Source organism: Parasteatoda tepidariorum, chromosome 1, assembly GCF_982258835.1.
Source record: "Parasteatoda tepidariorum strain Cologne lab strain chromosome 1, Ptep-v5.0, whole genome shotgun sequence".
Classification (NCBI taxonomy): Eukaryota; Metazoa; Arthropoda; class Arachnida; order Araneae; family Theridiidae; genus Parasteatoda; species Parasteatoda tepidariorum.
In genome coordinates this window covers 14,607,969-14,633,504 of record NC_141755.1, presented here as the reverse complement: position 1 = coordinate 14,633,504, position 25,536 = coordinate 14,607,969, and the positions used below count along the sequence as shown (strand labels likewise).

The following is a 25,536-nucleotide window of genomic DNA, read 5'->3' as shown; positions in this document are numbered from 1 at the left end:
GAAGAAGGAAAGAACATCCATGCCTTGCCCGGGATTCGAACCCAGAATCTTGCTGATGCAAGGACAGTTCCCTGCCTCCTACACAGGCCGGTCTGCTTGAAATAAATATAATGTTTAATTTCAAATGTTTCATCCTTTTTTTAAAAAATAATTACACGTTATTCTTATGGGTTATTTTTTATTTCAAAAATATTGATAAAAATAACATTCAGAATTTATGCACGAAAACTTTAATAACTAGATTCAGTTGTCAAAGTTTTCAAAATTATAACTAATTTAAAATTATATTTTCGGTAAAACCTAAAAACTTATGAAATAACTGTCCACTTAAAAGATGAAAATAATTAAAAGATGTTTTGAAAATTTATATTTAAGTCTCACCTCAACAAGAATATTTTTCGATTTTGTAATGAAAATTGAGCATAAAAATGCATAGTTTTGTTTTTATTTTAATAAAAAAAGAATTGTTAACAATCCATGGTTTTAATTTTGCATAAAATGTTAGATATAAGTATACTACTTCAGAAATTGAAAGAGTAAATGAAATGAAAAAAGAAGGATTTTAAAATAATTCCTTCCTGTTGCTCGTAGTCGATATTTCATTACGTAAAAAATTAAATCATCTCAAGTAGAGGTCAACCTTTTCAACCTAATTAAGGAAGCTTCTCTCAAGAAAAGAACTTTTTAAGACAAAATTCAATTTAAATTATCCTAATAAGTTCAGGAAAAAAAAGAACTCCGATTAAATATTTAAGAGATTCAGGCCATTATTTTATCATTCGAAAGAAAATAATAGACGTCTAATTTATCTTCATAAAATAAAATATAAAATTCTCCTCAAAATAAAAAAAATCCTATATAACTAACAACAAATTCACTTCATTATTTCTAAGTATTACCGCAATTTGCTATTCGTAGAAAGTTTTTAGTTTAATAAAAAGGAGAAAGCAAGAATGTGAAATCTTTGTTCTTGAAGGCGATTTTTATTGGAAAATAACAAAAATCAAATTCATTTGGCGATTTTGTTAAAAGAAGATCATTAAAAACAGTCTTTTTAATGGAAAGTTGAAAATAATGAACTCTTGATCGGAACAAGCAGTAAGAAAGGAACTAAATTAAATACCGGATTTTGTAAGATAAGAGCAGTAGAAGTAGCTAAGAGATCATTAACACCGCAGGATGCAAACTAATACCACCCCCCCCCTTCATATTTTTTATGAAAGATTTAACACACAAGTGACATAAGTCATTGATGAAAAAGAAATTTTTAAAAGTATTACTTGACTTACCATTTAAATTGAAAATTCACTTCATTTATGTGTATGTAATTACTGACTTTCAATCATTTAAATTCGAATTATGTCTTGCTTTCTTCGAAATTATAATTAAAAACTATTGCTCAAACCTTCAGTATAATTATATTACAAATACATTTGAACTTCAAAAAAAAATTTCAATCTCTGATCAATAAAAAAGCATTTAATATCAAAGCTTGTCGTAAAAAATGTGACTTCAATCTGAAAAAATGATAAAGAATAAAAAAATGGTTCTTATAATCATTTTATTTCGAAATTCGTCTTTTCGGCTTCAATTTTTGTTCTTACAAGAGTTTTTTTTTGTATTGGATAATTTAATAATAAGAATTTGATTGTTCGAATAGTTTAATGGTATAGAAGAGAAAAATCTTTAAAAAAAAAATTTTGATTTTCAATTAAGTTTTTTTTTTTTTCAATTTTATGTGACGAAAAACATTTTGGTAAATTACTGTACTGTATTATGGTAAAAAAGAGGAAAAAACTATAATTCAGTTTAATAAAACCAAAACATACGGAAATTAAACCTTTCACTTGGTAATTTTTCCGTTCACCTAACAGCTTAGTGAAAATTTTAGTTTTCAAAATTATAATTCCTATTACCAAACATTTAGAAAAAATTACAAAACTAAGAAGTAAATATAGCTGAATAATTGCTTTTTATACCATACTCCAAGGTATCAGGATAATATTACTAAAATTTTACCATGTTTACCAAATTTTGTCACATATTTTCAAATAATATTTTATTGTTAATTACAAATTATATTTATTGTTATTATTGTTAATTACCAAGCTTCTTAGCGTACTTATAGAGCCCGAAACATGATCAATTTTACCCAATTCGGGTAGTTATAACCATATTTTTTATCTCAATGTATGTAGAAGATACGGAAAAATCGTTTACGAGAAAATAAGAAAGCAAATTATAGATTTATTATTATTATTTACTTTCAATTATAGAATAGAATTATACTTCGCAAACCTTATTCAGTATAAGGGACGTCCACCCACTGCTCGCTGCTCTCACAGATTACCCGAAGCTGCTTTCACTCTTCCTTTCTAATTGCAGGGACTTTTTGATGAAACTTACCCGCATTTGCGTTACATGGAGAGGAAGACCACGTAAACCTCCCACTGTTAGCCTGACGGCAAAGGGACTAAAACTCATGATCCATCTATATATTTCACGATATTTCACGTCTGCTCTATCGTCAGTGCAAGCCGTATGCGTAGGGGCGGGAACTTTTTTCTAAAATAAATTTTAAAAAATAAGCAATCTATGCAGCATGTGAAATTTTTGATATCTATACATTTCGTTCAACTTATATATATTGCTATTTTATTTAAGCACATTTCAATGTGATTTGAAAATTACACTTGAAATAAAATAACAGAGAATTTCCATAGATATAAAATTATTAATTTCAGTATTTGGGATCCCAAATTTTTTTAAAAACCTTATTACAAAGTAAACTCGTAGAATGTATAATAAAACAAATTCAAAAACAGTTAGATAAGGAAATACGTACACCATGGCTAGTTTTGCTGATGAAATGCATCTCTCTTATGATTATGTTAACTGTTTGATTATGTTTGTTAATTATGAATCAGCATTAAAACTAAAATATAGTTCTAAATTATTAAGTTACCTAAGTAAATAAATAAGTATTATTAAAACAAAAATGTAAAAAAGTTTGTTTATGCACAACAAAAAATGTTCGCTTGTCTGAGGTGAAAAAGAATTGGTTTCGTTCTTCCCCATGTAAACATATGTAAAGATATCGGTTGGTCGGTATATATATAAAAATATTGGAAAGAATATCTTCCTTCCGGCCTCTTTGAGGAAGAAAAGTTAAACGAAGATATTCATTTTTCATTACTTTTCTGCAAGTTTGTTAAAGAAAAGATCTTTTTTAAAGAAGATAAGGGACATAAAGAATTTTTTTTTATTTTTAATTTACATGGACATATTACTAAGCTTAGATAGATCATATTTGCAGATTGAGAAGTTCTGGTGACAAAGAGAACAGCAATAAGAATGTTATGAAGAATACTAAGGCCCTACTAGGGATGTTGTGTTGATAATAATAATGATATTTGAGTAGACAAGTTAAAAAAAGAGGGAAAAAACTTGCAAATTGCTTATTAGTTGAAACGAGTGTCAGAAAAAATGCGGCTATCCTGATTAAAAAATATATTTGTAAGAATTCTCTTTGTAGAAATGGAAATGTTCGCCCAATTAATACTATTCGTAATATTTTCAATAGTTTACAGGCAATCCGTTTTGGCTCAGAAGATAGAGCATTGGGAGGTGAGCCAGGTTCGATTCCCAGAGGGAGATGGTTGATGCAAATTCTGGACCGAGCTCACACCAACCACATTGCTGGCGTAAAATATTATCAGCACTCATGGCTTAGAATCCACTTGCCTTTGGGGAACCATGGGCGGTTTTCATAGTTTTCCTCTCCATGTGACACACATGCGAGTTAGTTCCATCAAAAAATGTCCTCCATGAAGGCTAGTTTGTCCTAATGCTTAATCCAGGTGTTCCCTTGTCATCTAAGTTGGGTATAAAATTACAAGGATACGAAGTTGAATATTTATAATCGTAAATCGTCAGTTGTTCAATGCCAGTGGTAAAATAAAATAACTTTTAGGTAGCGCCACTGTGGTTCATGGATTACAGCAGAAGTAGACTCCAGTTTCAGTAACGTTAGTTCGAAGCCCAAGGATGGCTGGTCGAATCGAATTCCACTCCCGGCTGGCACCGAGCATTGTACTGACGTGAAATATCCTCAGAGTTGGACGAATCATGGGTTAAAACCACCATCGGGCTAACCATGGGAGAATTTCATGGTTGTTTAAGGGTTTTCCTACATGGACAACGCATTTGCGCTTATAAAATAAACGATAGGGTTTACTATTATAAATTTTTGTTTATTTGATGACAGCTCAAGATCTTCAGACTTTCTTTGTTGATTGAAGATCCCACCATATGGTTTTTCAGTCTTATAAAAATGCACCAACAATAAAGATAAATGATTTTAGGCCACTACCCTTTACCTTATTTAAAAATATCTAACTTATTTTTAAAATATTTTACTTTTGCTAAGCACTTTATCATAATGTTAAATATTAACTAATTAATACTAGTGTTAAATTAATGCTTAGTATTTTAGAAAATTATTTACTACATTACATTTTGTACACAAAATAAATCAGCTGTGAAAAAAAAACAATATTTATCTTTATAAAATCAGATAATTTTAAATCACAAAATTTCTGACATATATCTGTATCGTCAAATTATTAAATAATTTAATATAAAAATTCAATTGTTTAATCTCCTATTCCTAAAAAAGTTTTTAAAAAAAGCCCATTCTATTTTGATCATTTTTGCATCTATCATTATATTAATTATAAGAGAAAAATAATTTTTAATATACTACACTTTATCGAAAGGAAATCAAATTTTATATTTCCAACAAAAACTCGTCTTGTCACGAGAATATACCACTCATCTTTCCTAAGAGTCAATTATTTTTAATTCAAAGTAAAAATAGAGAGAGAGAGCAAGATCAAGCCAAGCTTATTAATTTGATATTTTGTTCCAAAAACTTTTGACAAATTATGCATATTAATATGATATAATGTTCATGAAAAGAATAATTATGTCTCTAAAATTGAACTACACGTCTCTATTTTCAGATTCAGATTAAAATCCAAAGATATCTGATCTTAAAATTTCTTTAATTAAAAATTATCTCGATACGTTAAAGTAATTTTAAATTATTTTTGAAGTTATTCTTCTTAAATTATTTTTGAAATTATTTTCCACAAAGGTGTTATCTTCTTGTGTTTAAATATGGAACAGAAATCTGCAATGGTATTTTTTTATTGCAAATATATTAAAAGCAACGTTTACACTTCTCTCTTTGCAGTAAATTGAAAAACTAATTTCTATGCAACTTACGTTAATCTCCAAAATTAACTTGTATTCCATAAAATAGTTTGTAACTTAAATGTTACCAAAATTATCTTATTTTAAAGAAAAAAATTGAGAAGGATTCATTAAGGAAATCTTTTGATGTTTGAACATTAGTTCTTTGTCTCAATTTAAATTATTTTGAAAAATGTACTAAGAAATTTTTATCATTCAATATTTTTTTTAATTAATTCTGTTGTTTGTTTGTTTTTTTACTTTGTTAGAATATTTACAGCAAATTATTCTTTAAAAAAAATAGATTTTAAATTGTTCAAAATATTGAAATTTAATTTTAACATCTAAGAGGGATAGCACGACAGGGTTAATTCGTAAGTTGTACAAACATTCAAACAAATAATTTCTAAAAAAAATTTTTTCGTGCCTATTTACAAAAATCGTAATTCAAACTTAAGACCGGAAGATAATATATATAGATTTCTTCTTTTAATAGAGTTACATTTTGTAACAGTGGAAGCTTGATTTTTTAACAGTTTGCACGGTGCTCGAAATTCAAAATCTAATTTATCCATATTAAACATACTATGACAATGCTCACCAGTAAAGTATCTGGTTCGTTCAGAGCTTAAAAAAAGATATTTGGTACAATTCACATTACAATAAAGTCAGATAAACTCACAATAATACAATCAATCATTAGTAAAAGCCATAAAAAAAAGTTAGCTTTGTAATTTCTTTATTCGCATGAAACAAAACTCACACCTAGGGTAATGTTAGTGCTTAAAAACAATTAACAAAAAGTAATTTATAAAAATATAGAGTGCCCGCTTTGAAGAGATTTAAACAATCTTCCTTAGATGCAAATTAATATACTGTTATAAGAGTGTTCTTTTTATCGTGGGGTTGTACTTAATCTGATAATTCATTGAACATTGTGGAGGAATTTGAACGTTGTCCGTAAGCTGTGGTTTCACTGTGTTCACTAGAAGACAACAATCTTAATTTAATAGTTACGTTGCATTGTAATGAATGTGTCATATATGGGTCATTCTCACGAAAACTGTCATTTTTCAGTTCTTAAAATCCCAAAAAAGTAAAGTGAATAAAAAGCTCTGAAACTTTTTATATTAATAGAAATATGTAATGGCATTATAAAGAAAGTATATATCCTTTTAAATTAATTAATTTTTTAAATAATTAATTTATTATTAATTAATTTATAATAATTAATAATTAATTTAATAAATAAATTAATTAATTTAATTAATTAATTTATTATTTTTTTAATTTATTTTTTTAATTTATTTTTCAAATTAATTAATAAGTAAATTAATTATTTTCACTATTTAAAAAGTGAGGGAATGACACTAATAGTGACGGAATGATATTTTATTTTAATACATGTTTTTATCTAAGTTACATCTACCTAAAGTTTGAAAATGATAACATACTAAGTATATCTAATATTTATTATAATTTAGTCTTATATATTTAATAGTTTTTACAGGTTTGGGAAATAAAATTGGCTGGCACGATTGAACAAAAAAAAATTTGATAATATACTCATCTTGAATCATTCCCTCACTTCAGCGTCATTCCCTCACTTTATACACTAGTGAGGGAATGACGAATTCAATAAAATTTTAAAATAACAGTTAGGCCTAATTAATTTCTCAAGTCAATCACAAACAATTATATTCATACAAGAAAGCAACATATAATTATCCACTTTCTCGATGAAGTTGTATTTTATTTTACTGTAAAAAATGACATGAGGGATGACAAATGTAAAAAATTTTACCTGGTTTGATTCATTCAAATTTATTCCACAGCAAAACTGTTAACTTCTGAAGTTTTTATTAAAATATTTTTATTCTAAGAAGATTGCAGGTGATAAGAACATTGTTGTGAGGGAATGACGCGAAACACTGGGGACAAAGTTTAAAATAGTGCTGTGTTAATATTTTTATCAGAAATTAAATTTAAAATTGATTTTCTGAATTCTATATTTCAGTATTCTGAAATATAAAACACGAATTTGTAAAAAAAAAGAATTTATTTCAGAAACAATTTTTTTCTTATTTTAAATCAGCAGTGGGGACAAGTGAGGGAATGACATATTGGTATATTTTAATTACCCAAAATAAATAAAAAATAAAAATTGATAATTTTATTTTTATTCTTTTGTTAGCTTGCATTCTGAAGGACACTTTCCCTGATTTTTTTTTTTTTTTTTCGTAAGCTGTAAAACAAACATAAAATATACTGGGGACATGAAAATGACTGTTTTCGTGAGAATGACCCATATAGGCTAATTGGGAAATCCGGTTATTAGCAGACGTCGCAGGTATTTAATATTTTCTAAAGCATTCGAGATATTTAGATTTTTTACAATACGCATGTCTTCAAGTTATTTACTAATGCGTTACTTAATTGGTCCCGATTTGCTTTAGCTTATTGCAATAAGTCTTTAACATGGCTGTTTAAAATAATCATTTACTACTAAGCACTCTGTGCAAACTGCTTGATTGAGAAGTGGAAGATATATTTTATAATTAGTCTAAGAGTTATGTGGTATCACAGCAATAAGCCTAAAAAATGCCCGGCAAATTAGAAAACGCTGGAAATATTTACCAATGAATCTGACTCATTGCAAAAGAAATACGACTGTTTGCAAAAAAATTACAAGTAGTTAGATTGTTCAAGTCAGGGGATATGAGCCGTGGTGGATCAGGGGATAGAGCTTTCGCCTCTCAATGAGGTGAGCCTGGTTCGAATCCCAAAGATGGCTGAGTGATACGAATTTCGACCCGGCTCGCACCGATCACAGTGCTGACGAAAAAATGTCATCAGTGGTAGATGGATCATGGGTTAGAGTCCCCTCGCCGTCAGACTAACCATGAGAGGTTTTCGCGGTTTTCGTCAGCATGTGATGCAAATGCGGGTTACTTCCATCAAAAAGTCCTCCACAAAATTCATTCCACAACTTCCCTTGTCTTCTGAATTTGGCTCAAATTTACAAGGCTACTCAGTTGAACATTGATAGTCGTAAACCCAAAATTGGGTCGACTATTCAACGACAGTTATAAAATAAAATAAAATTCAGGGGATATATATCTCTCGAGTCCCAATGAGGTAACCCAGGTTGGATTTGATTCAAAATGATGGCAGGTGATTTTATTTCTGCTTTAGGATCGCATCGATCACAATGTTGACGTAAACTATCCCCAATGGTAGGAGCTTAAGTTAGAGTTTCCTTGCCTTCGGATTAACAGAGGAAGGTTTTCATGGTTTTCTTCTTCATGCGACGTAAATGGGGGTTGGTTCAATCACAAACCCCTCGGCAAGAATAGTTTGTCTCAATGTTTGATCTAGGGTATAGGATCCAAAATAACAAAGATATACGATTCAAAGTAGTCCAAAATAACAATACTATAAAGTTGAACAATGATAGCCACAAACCCAAAATTGGGTCAGGGGTTCGATTCCAGTTATAAAATTAGCCTATTAGAGATGCACCATTTTTGTAAAAACTAGTGTATTTGTAGTAATGGTGAAATGAGTAACAACAACAACAACAAAAATTTGAATAGAGCTTAGCGTCTTATGTAAAATAACGTCAAGCAAAAGTTTGCAGTCATGGCGCCATAGTTGCACCACCGGAATGAACCAAACCCATATAATCATCTGCGACCAAAACAAATTGTTCTCAAAATATTATATCATATATTTCCTAAATTTTCCTCAAATCAGAAGAGCCCTTTTATTTGAAGTCTGGGGAAATCGTGACCTTTATCTCGAATTTAAACAAACTTTGAGTCGTGACTTCTTGTGCATTCTTGAACTAATTAGAACTCCGGGAGGCCTCGAGTTTCCCCCACTTGAAATGTTGACGTTTCTGTTTAGCGAGCGCTATCATCGAAAGCCAATCCACTGGCGAGGCCAGAAGAGAAGACTAGAAATCCTGTCAGTGCATATATTACAGGATAAGCACAAGACTTATCGTCAATAATGATTGTTATCGGAAATTCAAACCTGAAGGATTTGTTGAGGAGTTTGAGTAACTACTTGCTCATAATGGGAACTCCCATTTACTAATAGAAAACTACTATTGTTGACCAATATGTCGAGCGGTTTGAAAGATCGTAAATTTCAAATTGCGTCGAGTACAAATATCATATCTGTTTGGTACATGAAGTATCGTATATCAAGCCATTTTAGATAAGTTGAGGTGTTATGTTTAAGGTGAAAAAACTTATATGCATCCTGATTCCAGTTGCTATACATTGTATATCAGTTAATGCATCTGTAAAATTGAATTAAGAGAATTGCTTAGTTGAATATGAAAAGAACATCACTTATTCAAACTTTTCCAAGAAAAACTTAGATCACAAATAGAGCAGTTCAGGAAGTTTTTCCAAATCGTTTTTTATTCAAAAGAATAAAACTCGAGGAATTTCCTTATATTATAATAGTTAATATTACCTCCAGCTTAGTTAATATTTTACATTTTTTTTCTGTACTTTATTACAGTAAAAAGATGCAAAATTTAATTATGATAAATAATCCTTTTGAAATATAAGCATTTTCATATGCTGAAATTCTCTTAGATAGAAATTTTTATAATTATAGTAACATAAATTTTTATAATTATGATAATATGTTACATTTTTATAACTGTGATAATACAGTAGGGAACCGATTATCCGGAACGGTCGGGACCATCGCTATTCCGGATAACTGATTTTTTCGGTTTTCTGAATTGCTACAAAAAGCCGTTTTTTTTATTGTTAAACCCAACTAAAAAAAAAAAAAATTGGAAATAATCTCAAAAATAAGAAAAAACGATGAAGATGATGTATGTATGAACACTAATGATTATTTCCAAAATTATGGTAAGGTAAACATCTTTAAAAAAAGAAAGAAAAATCGTAAAATCTTATGAGGAAAAAAAAAATTTTCTTTTTAAATGGCGAGAAATTTATCGAATTTCGCTCCGGTTTTTTGGTTTTCCGGTTTTCTGATTTTCGGATAACGGGTTCTGTACTGTATATACATTTGTACATTTGTTTTTGAAAAGTATATGAGGGTTCATGATTAAAGTAATATCCTATTCATATTTATGATATTTTTGGATCAATAAAATATTTTACATTATGGGATCCAGCTTATTTTAGCAAAGCAGTAGGCTTATCATAACGCAGAAATTTTTCAAAATCATGCGAACTTTTTAATGCACTCCCATTTTCCTTCAGTACTTAAAAAATAGGTAAGCTTTATATTTTTTCTGAAACATTTAGTGTTATTCAGACAAAAATAAATGCTTAATTTATAATTAAAAGTATTATTTTTCAAATGTTTTGTAAAATGTAAGTCCCATTTTGTCAACAAATTCTGCATCAGAAAAAAAGACTAAGTTTATCTGATTTAAAAATATAATTTGAAAAATAAGCGAAGTTTTGAACGCTATTAAAATCATTGCTATTCGAATGGAAAAATTTAATTTAAAAATTCTTTCTTTAGCAATATATGAAAATTTATTTTTAGTAACAGTTCTTTTGCCTAACTTCTAAAATAGATATAACTGCGTTAGTTCAACATCGAATTTTGATTTTGTCTAACGTGCTGATATAATACGCCCCACCATGAAACTGAGATTTTAAGAAAACATTTAAAAAAGTGCCTATATTAATTATAAAATTAATTTGTGTAATACGTTTTAAGAAAAAACAAAAATGCTTTATGAAAAAATTGTCTCATAAATGTTTTAGTTTATGTATAAAAACCCTATTATCTCTTAATATACTAAGAAATAATTGTAGTACTGCATTAAAAATTATATAATAGAACAATGCAAATTTGGTATATTTGTAAAGAAAAATGTCTACATTTAAGGGGAAAAAATATCGATATTTCGAAACGCTTGCGAAAATGTGTACATTTTGGTAAGCTTACGAAAAATGTTGATATTTAAAGTCGAAAAACGAGTACATTTCGGTACATTTTCGAAAAATGTCGACGTCTAAATTCGAAAAACGTTTACATTTCATTTAGGCGAATTCTAGTTTCATACTTTAATCAGCATACAATCGAATTGAAAATGTCAAATTTTTTCTTCTTTTTTTCCCAGTACACTTAAGAAAAAGGTCTACATTTTGCGACGCTTACGAAAAATTCTGACACTTATAGTTAAAAAACAAATGCATTTGGTAAGCTTTCAAAAAATGACAGAAACTAAAGTAAAAAATGTCTACTCCAATTCTAGTTAGAATCATTTATCAACATACAATCTAATTAGAAATTTCAAGTTTTTTCTTCTTTTTCTTCCAGTACACTTACGAAAAATGTCTACATTTTGCGACGCTTACGAAAAATTCTGGCACTTATAGTTAAAAAACAAATGCATTTGGTAAGCTTTCAAAAAATGACAAAAATTAAAGTAAAAAATGTCTACTCCAATCCTAGTTAGAATCATTTATCAACATATAATCTAATTAGAAATTTCAAGTTTTTTACTTCTTTTTCTTCCAGTACACTTACGAAAAATGTCTACATTTTGCGACGCTTACGAAAAATTCTGGCACTTATAGTTAAAAAACAAATGCATTTGGTAAGCTTTCAAAAAATGACAAAAATTAAAGTAAAAAATGTCTACTCCAATTCTAGTTAGAATCATTTATCAACATACAATCTAATTAGAAATTTCAAGTTTTTTTTTTTTTAGTGTGCATAAATTTTTTAAAGTCATATTCTATTAAGTCCAATCAAAGTAGCTTATGGGAAGTTTTGAAATTTAATCATAACGTATACAAATTACATTAACTAAATTTGCGAAGACATTTAAATGCCTTGTAAAGTGAAAACAAATAATTTTCCTCTTAAATGAAACTAAATATTCTGTAAAAACTAATATAACTAGACCAATTCAAACAGCAATGGAAAATTGCCATTCGCAAATGCATTTGATGTTTGCCTTACAGTTTTAACTAAGAAAGAAGATCGCGAAAATCACTCAATACAATCGACAGAGTGGTTAATGAACTCTCTTCTCTATTTCTTACAGTCTGAAGAAAAAAAAGGCTGAAAATAGCTTCTAAATTACAAATAATAATCCCTGTACTCAATCTCTATTAGTGCATCACGGCTCTCCAAAGACAACAGACTCTCTCCGAATCAATTTCACTTTTTTTTATTATTTACTCCAGTTGGTTATTCTTTTGAGTGTTGTTTCTAAATTTCGGAAAGAAGACCTGTCTCTTGTGGTTTCGTGTCTAATGAGGCGTTAATTTAGTTGGTGGACAGAATTGTTTTTACTAACACTGTTCATCGAGAAATGCGATACTTAGTTTTAATGTGGTGGATTTTGTTTTTGTATAAAATACCTTTTAATAAAGAGATTTTTTAAAAAAATAATAATAAAAGCGACTAGTGATTATTAAGTTAAAGATATTCTTGGCTGAAAAATGTAGCACCACAGGTGAAGAGTTTGGTTTGGAAAATTTCGAGTACTGCATTAAAAATTCTATAATAAAAAAATTCCAACATTTTACTATGTTTACAGAAAATAAAAAATATTGATATTTCGAGCACTTACGAAAAATATCTGCATGTAAAATTTAAAAAAAATTTCTGCATTTCTGTCAGCTTAAGAAAAATTTTCAATATTTCTAGTCGAATAACGTATACGATTCGGTAAACTTTCGAAATATATAGTCTAGCCGGAGTACCTCAGGGCAGCATACTTGGACCGATTTCATACATACTTTACACCTATGATTTCCCTATAAATAAAGCAGATTACATTAGCATTACAGCCTTCTACGCAGATGATACCGGTATAATAATCAAATCCAGGAATCCAAACTAAGCTCTAATAAATCTACAAGAACAAATTGATGAAATAGAAGACTGGTGTAGAAAATGGAAAATATCCGTAAACGCCGACAAATCACATAACCAAAACGTCTCACTAAAAACCGGAAAATTACTATACACCTCCATGATCCGACCTATACTTTCATATGCTTCACCTGCCTGGACTACTATACCTGAACACCTAATGAAAAAGCTCAACCAATGTCAAAATAAACTACTCAGAAAGATCACCCGCGCCAGATGGTTCATACGTAATTCAAATATCCATAAAGATATCAAAATTCCGTTTCTATCCGAATATATACACAAATTAAATGCAGACTTCTACGACAAAGCCATAAAATGCAGCACAGCCAACTTCAATCAGATTTTTAACTTCGAGAACTATAAAAAAGACGATAAACTAAGACCAATAGCCGCTCATTTCACCTCCGACGCCTCATACCACAACTATCAGCACAAATAATAGTCTTCAATTCCAGCATCTATAGTCTACATCAATAATCCAAAGTACCAATAGTCCACAGCATCAAACACTTTACCAATACTGAAATCCTGACCTTCACGTTGACAATCAAACTACAGCCATCCACAGATTACAGCAAGTTGCTCTTATTATTTTCATTTTCTTTCAGTAATACAAGCAAGGTGCTTGTCTCCCTGTAACAGCCACCTCATAGACTGCTGAACTCAAACTGTCTTTTATTTTAACCTTTTATACTATTTCATGATATATGGGATATGGGCCTTCTGCGCGGCCCTGGTGCCCAATTTTTTATAAAGAAAGAAAGAAAGAAATATGTAGTCATTTAAAATTGAAAAACATCTACGTTTCGATTAAAACAATTCTAGTTAAGGCTTCTTAGTGAGCATACAATCGGATTACAAATTGCAAGTTGATTTTGATACGGTTGCGAAAATGTCTACAGTCAAAGTCGAAAAACGTCTAAATTTTGGTACATTCAGCAAAAAATGTCCAAAATTTAAATCAGAAAACGTATACATTTTGATTACGTTTCTGTAAAATGTCGACATTTGAAGTCGAAAATGTCTACGCTAATACTAGTTAGACCCCTTTATCAGCATAGAATCAGGGATTGAAAATTCCAAGCTTGTTTGTTGTTGTTGTTGTTTTTATTATTTATTGTATTTCTAGATATATTTATATTAAGTCCAATCAAAGAAGTTCATCGAAAGTTTAAAAATGTTATCATAACATTTACAGGTATTTTAGGTACTTTTATTGACGTCGCTATTTGCGACGGTCTCTGAAACATACCTGAGGATGATCCAAAGACATGCCATTGATCCTCTTCAGAGGACATTGCTCCCCTGCTTTGGTAGCCCGACAACCAGCGTGCGAAGTTGAGCACTTTACGATAGAACAGTTTAACGAGAACGATAGAATAGTTGACCGAGGTGCGGTAGCACACCCTCGGTCACTACGAAGGCTGATCAAAGTGATCACCCGCCCGCTTACTGACCGCAGCCAGTAATGCTTGACTTCGGTGTTCGACTGGGAACCGTGTCCTTACCATCACTCCATTGATGGATTAACATTTACAAATTACATAACATTTACAAATTACATAACATTTACAAATTACATAACATTTACAAATTACTAAATTTGTTAAGACATTTAAATGCCTTACAAAGTGCAAATAAACAATTTTTCTTTTAAATAAAACTTAATATTCGGCGAAAACTGCTTCCTCTAAATATTCGATAAGAACTAATATAACTAAACCAATTTAAGCAGGGAGGAAAAATAATTGTTCACAGACACATTTAGTATTTGCCTAAATTACTGTCTTAACTAAGAAAGAAGAATACCAGGAAAATCACTCAATATAATCGACATAGTGGTTAACGAACTCTATTCTTTATTTCTTTTTCTCAGAGTCTGAAAAAAAAGATTGAAAATAGCTTCTAAATTACAAATAATAATCCCAGTACTCAATCTCTATTAGTGCATCATGGCTCTCCAAAGACAAGAGACACCCTCCGAATTAATTTCACTCTTTTTTATTATTTACTCCACTTGGTTATTCTGTTGAGAGTTGTTTCTAAATTTCGGAAAGAAGACCTGCCTCTTGTGGTTTCGTGTCTAATGAGGCGTTAATTTAGATGATGGACAGAATTGTTTTTATTGAAATTGTTCATCGAGAAATGTGTGATACTTAGTTTTAATGTGATAGTTTTTGTTTTTGTAAGAAGCACTTTTTAATGAAGGGATTTTAAAAAAACAATAACGTCTGGTGTTTATTAAGTTGATGATATACTTTCTATAAAAATGTAGCACCACAACTGAAGAGTTTTATTTGGAAACCAGCTCAATTCTTTTTTCAAAAATCTTTCGAAAAAACAAATAATTATTTCTTAGTTTAAGTATGGGTTTTTAAAAAGGCAAGATTTTTACTCAATTTCAATTTTTTTATGTTATTAAACAAAAATATGTGCTGTTTGAGTAGCAAAGTAATTTAAGCTGGAAAAAAGAAAAAAATGCAGTCGGAAATCTAACAAATCATTGTTACAAAATCAGAGTTGGAAAACAGCAAAACATGTTTTATTGCTGAAGGAAGCAGATAAGACAGAAACAAAACACTAGAGGTAACAGTAAATAGTGTAGAAAGACCTCTTGGTTTCTCAAAGCAATCAAACTGATCTTGATATTTTTCATTCCGCTTTTCTCAATAATAAATAAGCGTATTTGTTTAGAGAGGTTTTTTTTTTTGCTTTAATATAAATTTGATACTATTTATTTTTTTTACCAGAATTCTGAAACTATACGTTAAGAGCAATCCATGTGAAAAACTATTTATAAGAAAGCGACAAGTCATTCTATTGAATAGTACCACAAAAGAAAAAGATTTAATACTTTATAAAATAAATCGTTCTGATCACACACACACACACTCATTTTTCTAATTATCATCTGGCTTTCATATCCTTACTTCAACAATTAAATTAATATTTTGTTTCATGCATTAAAACGGGTGATTTTCATGTAAGGCAAAAAAACCTTTCAAATGTTTAATTTAATATACTAAGTGAATTTTCCTTTTAAGAGAGACAAAAAAAACTTAAAAAAAACTTTTCTAATTTAAAAAATATTCTTTTTGGAATAATAAAATTGAACAAATTTAAAATGCAAAATGTATCTTAACTGGGTACTTGCACTTCAAGAAGAAGAAGATCACGAATACTTGTACGTATGACGTCAGAGTCAGCTGATCGTTTATAAGCAAAATGGCGCGTTAAAGTTGAGCTAAGTTTATCGACATAAGTTAGAATGTTAATTAGTCTGAAGTTAATTAAGGGCAGCGCCCTTAATTAATTTCACACATGTAATTTGTTGAAATGCAATTCTTTCTCGTCTATGTCTTTTACTTAACTTAGATTTATTATTTGTTCACATAATTTATTGTAACCGTGATATATTTTTGTTTTACGTACCTCGCAACTTCGATACGTAATTTGTTTATTTATGTTCTACGTAGCTTCGTATCTGTCTTTGTGTCTGTACCTCTCAAGTAAAAAATATATAGTTAAAGAATCTTTGTGAAATAATATAGAACGTGTGGCTTAAGAGAACAGATACTAGATGCGATCGGCTTACTCGAAATAGAATGGAAAGAATAGTTGCTAACATAAACAAATGAAACATTTCAACAACCAATCAGAATCGAGATACCCACACTATGTCGCTTGCAAGTACCCCATGAACAGTCAAGGTTCATTTCAATTTTGTCATTGCTGGTATACGAATTCAGCTAAGTGATGCCACCTCTTTAAAGTACTTTGAAGTATTACACTTTAAACTTTAATCTGGTTTTGATGCTAAGTTGATAAATATAAATAAAATGTTAATAACTTTATCTTAATTAGGGGAATTCCCTTTTACAATCGTGTTAAAATAACAAGACGCAATGCTTGGGGGGGGGGGGGAGAAATTATGTAAAAAACTCTCTTTAATATAAATTACTGGGATTCTACTGTAAAACAAAATTTTAATACAGGTACGGTTTTTTAAACTATAAATTACACATAAAATGAGTCAAATCTTAATGTGCAAAATTTCCTTTCCTTTTATATTCATTTCCTGTTTAAAAATAATTTTATTACAAAGGGATTGGTTATATATTTTCAATGGGATGTCTGCAAGAAACGTAGGTGGGTTTCTCGATCCTGATTGGCCATTGAAACCTGGCATTTGTTTAAGTTAGCAACTGCTCTTTCCATTTTATTTCGAGTAAGCCTACCCCCAGTATCAATTATCTTAAGTGACACATTATATGCTGTTTCACAAAGATTCTTTCACTATATATTTCTTATTTAACTCAAATATAGGCCCGAAGTACATGCACAAACTAATTATACATCGACGTTGCCAAATGCACAAAACAAAACACGGTTACAATAAAATACCTGAACAAATAATGAATCTAAATTACATAAAAGATGAAGACGATAAAATTTGTATTTTAACGAATTCTGTGTGTGGTACGGCGTTGTATTTAATTAACTTCACATTAATTAATATTTTTAAATACGTGGAGAATTTTAGGTCTACTTTAACACGCCATCTTGCTTCGATCAACTGGCGCAGAGGTCATAGGTCACGTGACTGTGTACCTTTGATCGTCTTCTTCTCGAGTTGCAAATGCCCAATTGCTACATTTATTATAAAAATACAAGAAACAGTTTCTTTCACGCCCTACGTACTTTTATCGTTCTAGTAATGACAATAAATTTCATGAATTTTTGCAAAAAGTAAAACATAAAAAATAAATTTCAACTTGAACAATTTTAAAACTTAATCTACAAAATTAACCTTATAACTATCATCTAGCTGCTTTTTTACTGTGTGAGTTGGAGTAAAAAAAAAAACTTTCCGAATATTTTTGCTCACAATCCAGCGAGTATAAGTTTTTTAAAATTGTTAAACTATTTAAAAGAATATTTTAAAAAGTTTTGAATATTCTTTTTTAGATAGATTATTCAGAATAAAATTTTAAAAAATTAATATTAGGGAAGTAACCTATTCTTCAAATTGATCATTTTGACAATTGAAAATCATTAATAAGGTACCTAAAAGGCTATTTCTACTATAATATCATGTTAATTTGATGGCAAATAGTTTTTTTTTCTTTTTATACGTTCAGAAAATGCACTCGTTGAAAATGAGGCGTAATTACGAGTGAAGTCACTAATGTCTAAGCCACAAAATACAGTAAGCCTACTGCTGTATTTCCATGTCTCTCTTTGTCCCAAACATCAGAACCCCCTCTGTCACGTGCTCCCTCTCTTCAGCGATTTTGACTGTGAAAGAAGGGCTCCTCGTGACAGCTTAGATAAGTTCCCTTTTCCTGTTGATTCGCGTTTTGTACTCAAAGAGGTAGTGGAGGAAAATTCAATCAGAAGCATTGAGATCAGCAGAACAATAAAATATTGGATAACTGTTTTGACAAGACATTGCTCGATAAAAAAAAAATATTTAGAATTCCTATGCATAAACTGAACGAAATTGTTTAAATTCTTACAAAATTAAGAAAATTTAAATTTCTGAATGGTTTTAAAAGTGGCAACAATGTATCATTTCATAAAATTTATTAAAATTTGATTGAGTAGCTTTCAAATTATCTGAAGCTGTCTTGTAAAATTTACAGTTTTTTTTTTTAAAATTCGATTACCAAGAAGCTATTCGACCCATTTTGCTCAAAGTTTGGGTTTTGCCACGTAAATTTACAATCTTTAAAATGATGTGTAAACAGTTGCATACCTTTCAATTCAAAATTTTTTCGACTATTATTAAATAAAATTATAAAAAGTAATAAATATTTACTAACATTTCTTTTATCACGTGGAATTATTTTTGGATAAACGAATTTTATGCAAGAAATTTTTAATTCGCATAAAAAGTTCTCGAGATATGGCGAAGAACACAAAATGTAAAATTAACATTAAGGGGTTCAAACTTTGAACCACTTTCCTGATCAAACTATGGGAACTATATTTCTCAGATTGCGGCTACTCCCTATATTTGGGGAGTCAAAAATCTGAATCCATTGAAAAAAAATGGTATGTTTATTCAGAGAAAGTACGCTTTTGTGCCTGATTTCGTAACTTAAAATATCGTTTGCGCTGATTAATTAGTATATTTGAGATCACCCCCTCGAATCATTATGAATGAGTCCTAGAGCGGGAAGATCCGATCATTAGACCAAAAGTAACTTAAAATGGTCCAATTTTTTTTTCTTTTTTTTTTAGACGCACTGTACAAGAATTTCTTTAAATGTAATTTTTGAAATGGGGTAAACCACGTGAAAGCCACGCTCTACCAACAGATTTATTTTATTTGATGTTCTAGCCAAGTTTTGCATGATCATTCTTTACAATATAGTCTAGTTAAAATATTTTTTTTCAGCTGGAATACCTAAGCCAGTATTTTAGTTATGCAGCTATTTGTTTAATGAATCGTTGGCTTATAAATGTAGGTTTCTTATTTAAATTCAGAAATTTTTTACTTAAATTTTAATTGGTAGAAATAATTTTCAGCTTTAATAATGCCACAGATTAACATATTCAATAATAAATACATAATTTTACCACATTAATGTTTTAATCCAACAAAAACGACGCAATGAAACTTACAATTTTAAAGCATTGATTATTAAACAAAATCTCATCTTCTCTAGGGAGTCTGTGAATTACATATATAGCACATAGCAAAACAAAAAATATATATATATACGGCAGCATCCAATTTTTACCCTTGAATCCCCTTTTCTCAATGCCAAATGTCTAGTGTTGAAATACACAAGTGGGCGACCTTTGTGCTAAAAACTGCACTTTGTGCTAAACTCTGTTGCACTGATGAAGGTTGCCCTTTGAGCATCCGAAACAGCTGTCTGCTTTTAATAATATTTTTGTGCTCTTTAACGTTGTTTACCTTAGTTTGTCTAGTGTTGAGTTAAATTGTAAGTTAAATTGTTAAATATGTTAAATTGTATTTTATCACTGTTTTTTAATATCTTCCTGGAATAAAATGGAATTTTTTTTCTATCTGGTGTAGTGTAGTATTAAACATGATTACAGAATATTAATTGCAATTATATGAAAATACAGTCTCAAAGAGAAAAAGTCTTCATGATTTTGTTAAGTCTTTTATTTTCTCCCTTTCATAATATTTTATTTTATAGGAATTTGTTTAATCTTGATAAACTGAATTCCTAAAGCCATGTTATTATTTTTTTTCAGGTAAAGATGTTGAAGGCTTCCATGGTGGAGACCTTACTAAATTAGAACAAGAAAAAATTTGTTTTAATTTCACGGACGGAAATCCAGAAAAACACGAGTTTTATTCTCCAAATTTTCCTAACAATTATCCCAACAACACAAGGTGTGAACTACAATTAAAAGGTAAATAACACTCATTAAACTATATATATAAATTCATTTCAAACTGTATCTAAGATCTTAATTTATAAAGGAGAAACGAAAAAGGACATAAGCTGAATATACAACTGCAAATATACGAGTATTTAAAATAAATTCTTCCCACGTCATTGTCCACGTTCATAGAAGCTAAGGCTACTTAATTTCGTGAGTAACGATATGATTGTGACAAAGGGATCAAAATTGAGCACAATACCGTGGGTTTTTGAATTTGAAGTTTATTCTAACCCGTTACGGTATTTTCTATATTTTATTGAAAGATTCTTATTAACCCATTACGGTAATTTAATGCCGTCTCTGCATTTGTCGGGGTGAGAAATAAATGTTTTTTTAATAAAACAAGCTTGATATAGCTTGACACGTTACAATACCTATCAATCGGAAGCTGAGCTGTTGTAAGCCGTCACTGATGATCAGAACCATAATGAGTAACATATATATTCACCGGAATTAAAATTACATAGGAGTTAAAAAAGTCAAAATTTTATTATAAACATAAAATTTAAGTTCATAATTGACATTAATTTGGTTTTTCTAAATGAATCAGTTTCTAAGAATAAGTGCAATTCTGCGAAGTCACTCAAATAATCATTGACTTGGCACTGAAAGTAATACTTGTTTATGGTATTCCTATCAATCTGAAGCCGTGTAGGGTGAAAGCCGTCACTGATGATCAGAACCATAATGAGTAACATATATATTCACCGGAATTAAAATTACATAGGAATTTAAAAAGTCAAAATTTTATTATAAACATAAAATTTAAGTTTTAAATTGACATTAATTTGATTTTTCTAAATGAATCAGTTTCTAAGAATAAGTGCAATTCTGCGAAGTCACTCAAATAATCATTGACTTGGCACTGAAGGTAATACTTGTTTATGGTATTTCTATCAATCTGAAGCCGTGTAGGGTGAAAGCCGTCACTGATGATCAGAACCATAATGAGTAATATTACATACAATTAAACTTACAGAATTAAGACAATTTATTACAGAATTAAAATTACATAGGAATTAAAAAAGTCAATTTTTTATTATAAACATAAAATTTAAGTTTCAAATTGGCATTAATTTGGTTTTTCCAAATGAATCAGTTTCTAAAAATATATGCTATTCTGCGAAGTTACCTAAACACTCTTTGCTACATTCTTTTTATGTTAAGTCTGTGATTAAATTCTGCTACAAATATACACAACTTAGAAAAAAGTTTATGATAAACGTATAAATTAGTCACAAAAAGTTTTAATATTCAAATAAAGCTAATTTTAAATTAATTATGCTCAACAAATTTGTTATTATAATGTCGATAGTTTGCTATTTATCGATGAATCAAAATTATCTCAGCAAGCTGCTCAGTAAGAAATTTTCAGTCAGAATTTTCTTAGTGAGTAGCTTGCCAAATTACAACTGCATTTCTTAATCTTTATTAGCATTAAACATTTCAATTTTCTTTTCCTTAATTAAAATCCGCATCTCTTAATTTTTATCAACATTGCACATTTTTTTCAAAATTTAATTTTTCTTAATTAAAATCAGCATCTCTTAATCTTTATCCACATTAAACTTTCTTCAATTTATTTTTCTTAATTGCAACCCGCATCTCTCAATCTTTATCTACATTAAACATTTTTTTAGTTTAATTTTTCTTAATTAGAACTCACATCCCTTAATCTTTAGTCTCATTAAAGCCTCATCTTTATCAACATTATACAGACATTTTAATTAAATTAATTAATCATGATTCGCTTAAATTTGTTTCAGCATTTAAATTCAGTTATCCTACTGTTGAGTTCTGATATACTTTTTAGCCCCTTGAAATTTTTTAGATTAAAGCTCTCTAACTCTTTGACGTAGAAATTTTATTAGACATATATTTCATAGTTTTTTTTCCCTATTTTGTATTAATTTAGGTTAAAATAATTTTAAAAATTACATATAATAATTTATGGTTATGAAATACAACATAATACATCAATGTCTAATTTTGTGTTGAAAGTAAAATCTCTAAAACACGGCTCACTTCGAAACAATAATTCTTTAACTTAGCATTTTTTTTTCAGTTATTTAAATCCAAGAGACAACGTTATGCACCATTGAAATTTCTTTAATGTGCAAAATCAGTTATCGATAAAATTTCGAAATAAGCAAACGAAATGTAGCAACTTTTTTTAAATTTTATGTTTTAGCGCAAAAATTATTTCAATTTATTAACTATTAGGGTGTTTTTATAATTAAAAAACATCAAAATGTGTTTTTGTTTGTATTTAGAGCATCAGGTAAAAAATATATAAAAGGGGCAATGGTATCTCATCAGCGTCAAACTGCTAATATGAATCTCTAATTTTTTTTTCTAATTAAAAATATTTTTATAGCAGCTGTGGAATTTTAAATTATTCTCCTGCATCCAAAAAAAATATTTATATTCTGATATTCAAGTTTAAATTCATGTATAGAAAATAAACGATTTCTGAAGAAAAGAAAATTGAAAAAATGGTAATTTTCAAATTTTAAATTTATGTAATGTAAATTGAACAGTTCAGGAAAATACTTATGCATTTCTTTGACACGTAAAACTGAAATTGAAATTTTTAACTAAGACATCATAAAACTTTGATAAACTTTTCTTTAAATACGGCTTATAGTTTGAACAAGGTCAGGCATCTGAAGAGAAATAAATAAATATTTACTAGTTAATAATATTAATATTTGCTAAACAATTTTTACTGAACACTAGCTGAATACTCGTTCCTCGTAAGGGGTGAAAAAAGTAAACAATCAATATATTAGAACTGAACAACACTACAATATCATGCACTATACTAAAAGACATATACAGACGCCACGAATAAAATTTAAATAATGATATTTTTTATTTATTATATATTTTGTCCTTCCTGGTGCACTGTAAAAAATTCCGCATCAAATTGCAATACAAAGTACTGGCACTTTGGATTCATCATCCGTAAATTCCATTTAACCGTAAAATATGCCGTAATTTTTATAGTAATATTTATTTAATTAGAGTAATTTAGTAATTTTACGGTAATTACTACTGTTAAAATTACGGTAGATCAGATATTTGCTCCGTAACGTCTTCCGATAAAAATGGATTTTACAGTGAAAAGTACCGGCACCTAGAATGTCAAGACTTTTTACCGTAATTTGATCCGGATTTTTTTTTCAAGATGGGCTTTACGTTATTATATTAAGTTAAACGCATTTTTAGTGGTTCATTCCACCAGAATAAAGATAAACTATGTTCGATATCATTTGGCATGATGTTGTTACTCGACTCCTGCTGATGATAGTCAAAATTTACCACAATCAAGCGACTTCATCCGGTACTTACTCCTTTAAGGGGACCTAAAGAACCTCTTTCCACAGTATCTATATTAAAACTTCCAAGTACTGATTCAGTTTAAATTGGTGTCAAATAAACATGATTTATTGTACCTATATTAGTATATTTGGTACCGAATGAAACTAGACCAATTGCCTTAATAGTAGTAGTGCATATTACCGAAATTAATCAAGTTTCATTCACGTCAATAATAGTATAGCGACTTTTTACGTTTCTTTAAAAGAAATCAGCACTTTTTCTCCATTAATTTTGCACGTAGAGTATTTAGCCTGTTCTCCAGTAATTTTACTTGTGACGCAGCTAATGTTTTAATTTTAATTAGTACTTTTTACCAATATTAATTAAGCCTTATTGGCGTTAATAATACTAGGGCGATTTTTTACGATTCTCCTAAACGAATTTGTACCACTTCTTTATTAATTTTGCTATTTAGTTCGTAGTTCATTTTTTTTATTTTAATTGGTACCTATTACCAATATTGATTAAGTATCATCAGCGTCAAGAAAAACACGGCGATTTTCCACGCTTCTCCTAAATAAACATAAGACTAAATAACGTCTCCTAAATAAACGTTCTCTCCTAAATAAAATATAACGTTTCTCCATTTATTTTGATTTTTAATACGTAGTTTTTTTTATTGCAATTAGTATCTATTTCCAAAATTAATCAAGAATCATTTTCATCAATAATACGCAGGTGGATAAAATTAAGAGATGGAAGAAAATTTTCCCAAATATCTCAAAAAATACGGAATATAAATAAATGAAATTTGGTATGGATATAGCTTATTCCATGATAATAAAGTATGCAAAACAAAAATGAAAGTGCCATTCACTGGCAAGACCTATTGCCAATAAATCCAATGTAGTCTGAACTTAAGGATAGAAGATGACAGTAAGAGTGAGACTTGTACAGTAGTTGCCTCCAGTATGGTGACCCCTGACAGATAGACAGCATGCACAACGAGTATGCATGCTGTTAATAAGGGAGTTAAAGAGGACTTGTGGAAGACCCTCCCATTCTTCTACTAGAGCAATTTTTAACTCCAGAATGGTTCTGCGGGGAGGTTGGCGCATCGCAATAGCTCTCCCAAGAGCATCCCAAGCATGTTCTATAGGATTCAGGTCAGGGGATTTGGCAGGCCAATCCATTCGTTAAATATCCTCGCTTTCCAGATACTCATCAACCATGAGAGCCCAATGTGGTCGCGCATTGTCGTACATAAAAATGAACTCAGTGCCAACAGCGCCCCTGAAAAGACGCACATAGAGCTCTAGGACCTCCTGTCTGTACCTCTGGGCATTCACGGAACCATTGTCAAACACATGGAGCGGTGTGGTATCCTGCATGTGCGAATGAATGTACGAAAATGCTTTCCATCTCCTTATTTTGACCACCATTGTAGTATAATTGACGATTTTTGTTTCTCTTCTTAACTAATTAGTGCTATTTCTCCATTAATTTCGCAGATAAGTACATAATTTTATTTTTTATTTCACTTACCATTGTTTTAGTTTCTTAGTTCGATGAAAGTACATTTTAAAGACGTAACTATAAGCAACATAAATAGATGGTTTG

The 25,536-nt window shown here is 29.6% G+C and overlaps 1 protein-coding gene across 2 annotated transcripts in view; it reads left to right on the top strand.

Annotated features, from left to right (window-relative positions):
* Window positions 1-25,536, top strand: part of LOC107456457 (neuropilin and tolloid-like protein 1) — a 324,895-nt gene that overhangs the window by 223,800 nt on the left and 75,559 nt on the right. For both annotated transcript variants that reach the window (XM_043042842.3, XM_071180165.2), the window contains exon 5: window positions 20,398-20,559. In XM_043042842.3, the coding sequence (XP_042898776.2) occupies window positions 20,398-20,559 (162 nt within the window). The remainder of the gene's footprint in view (window positions 1-20,397; window positions 20,560-25,536) is intronic.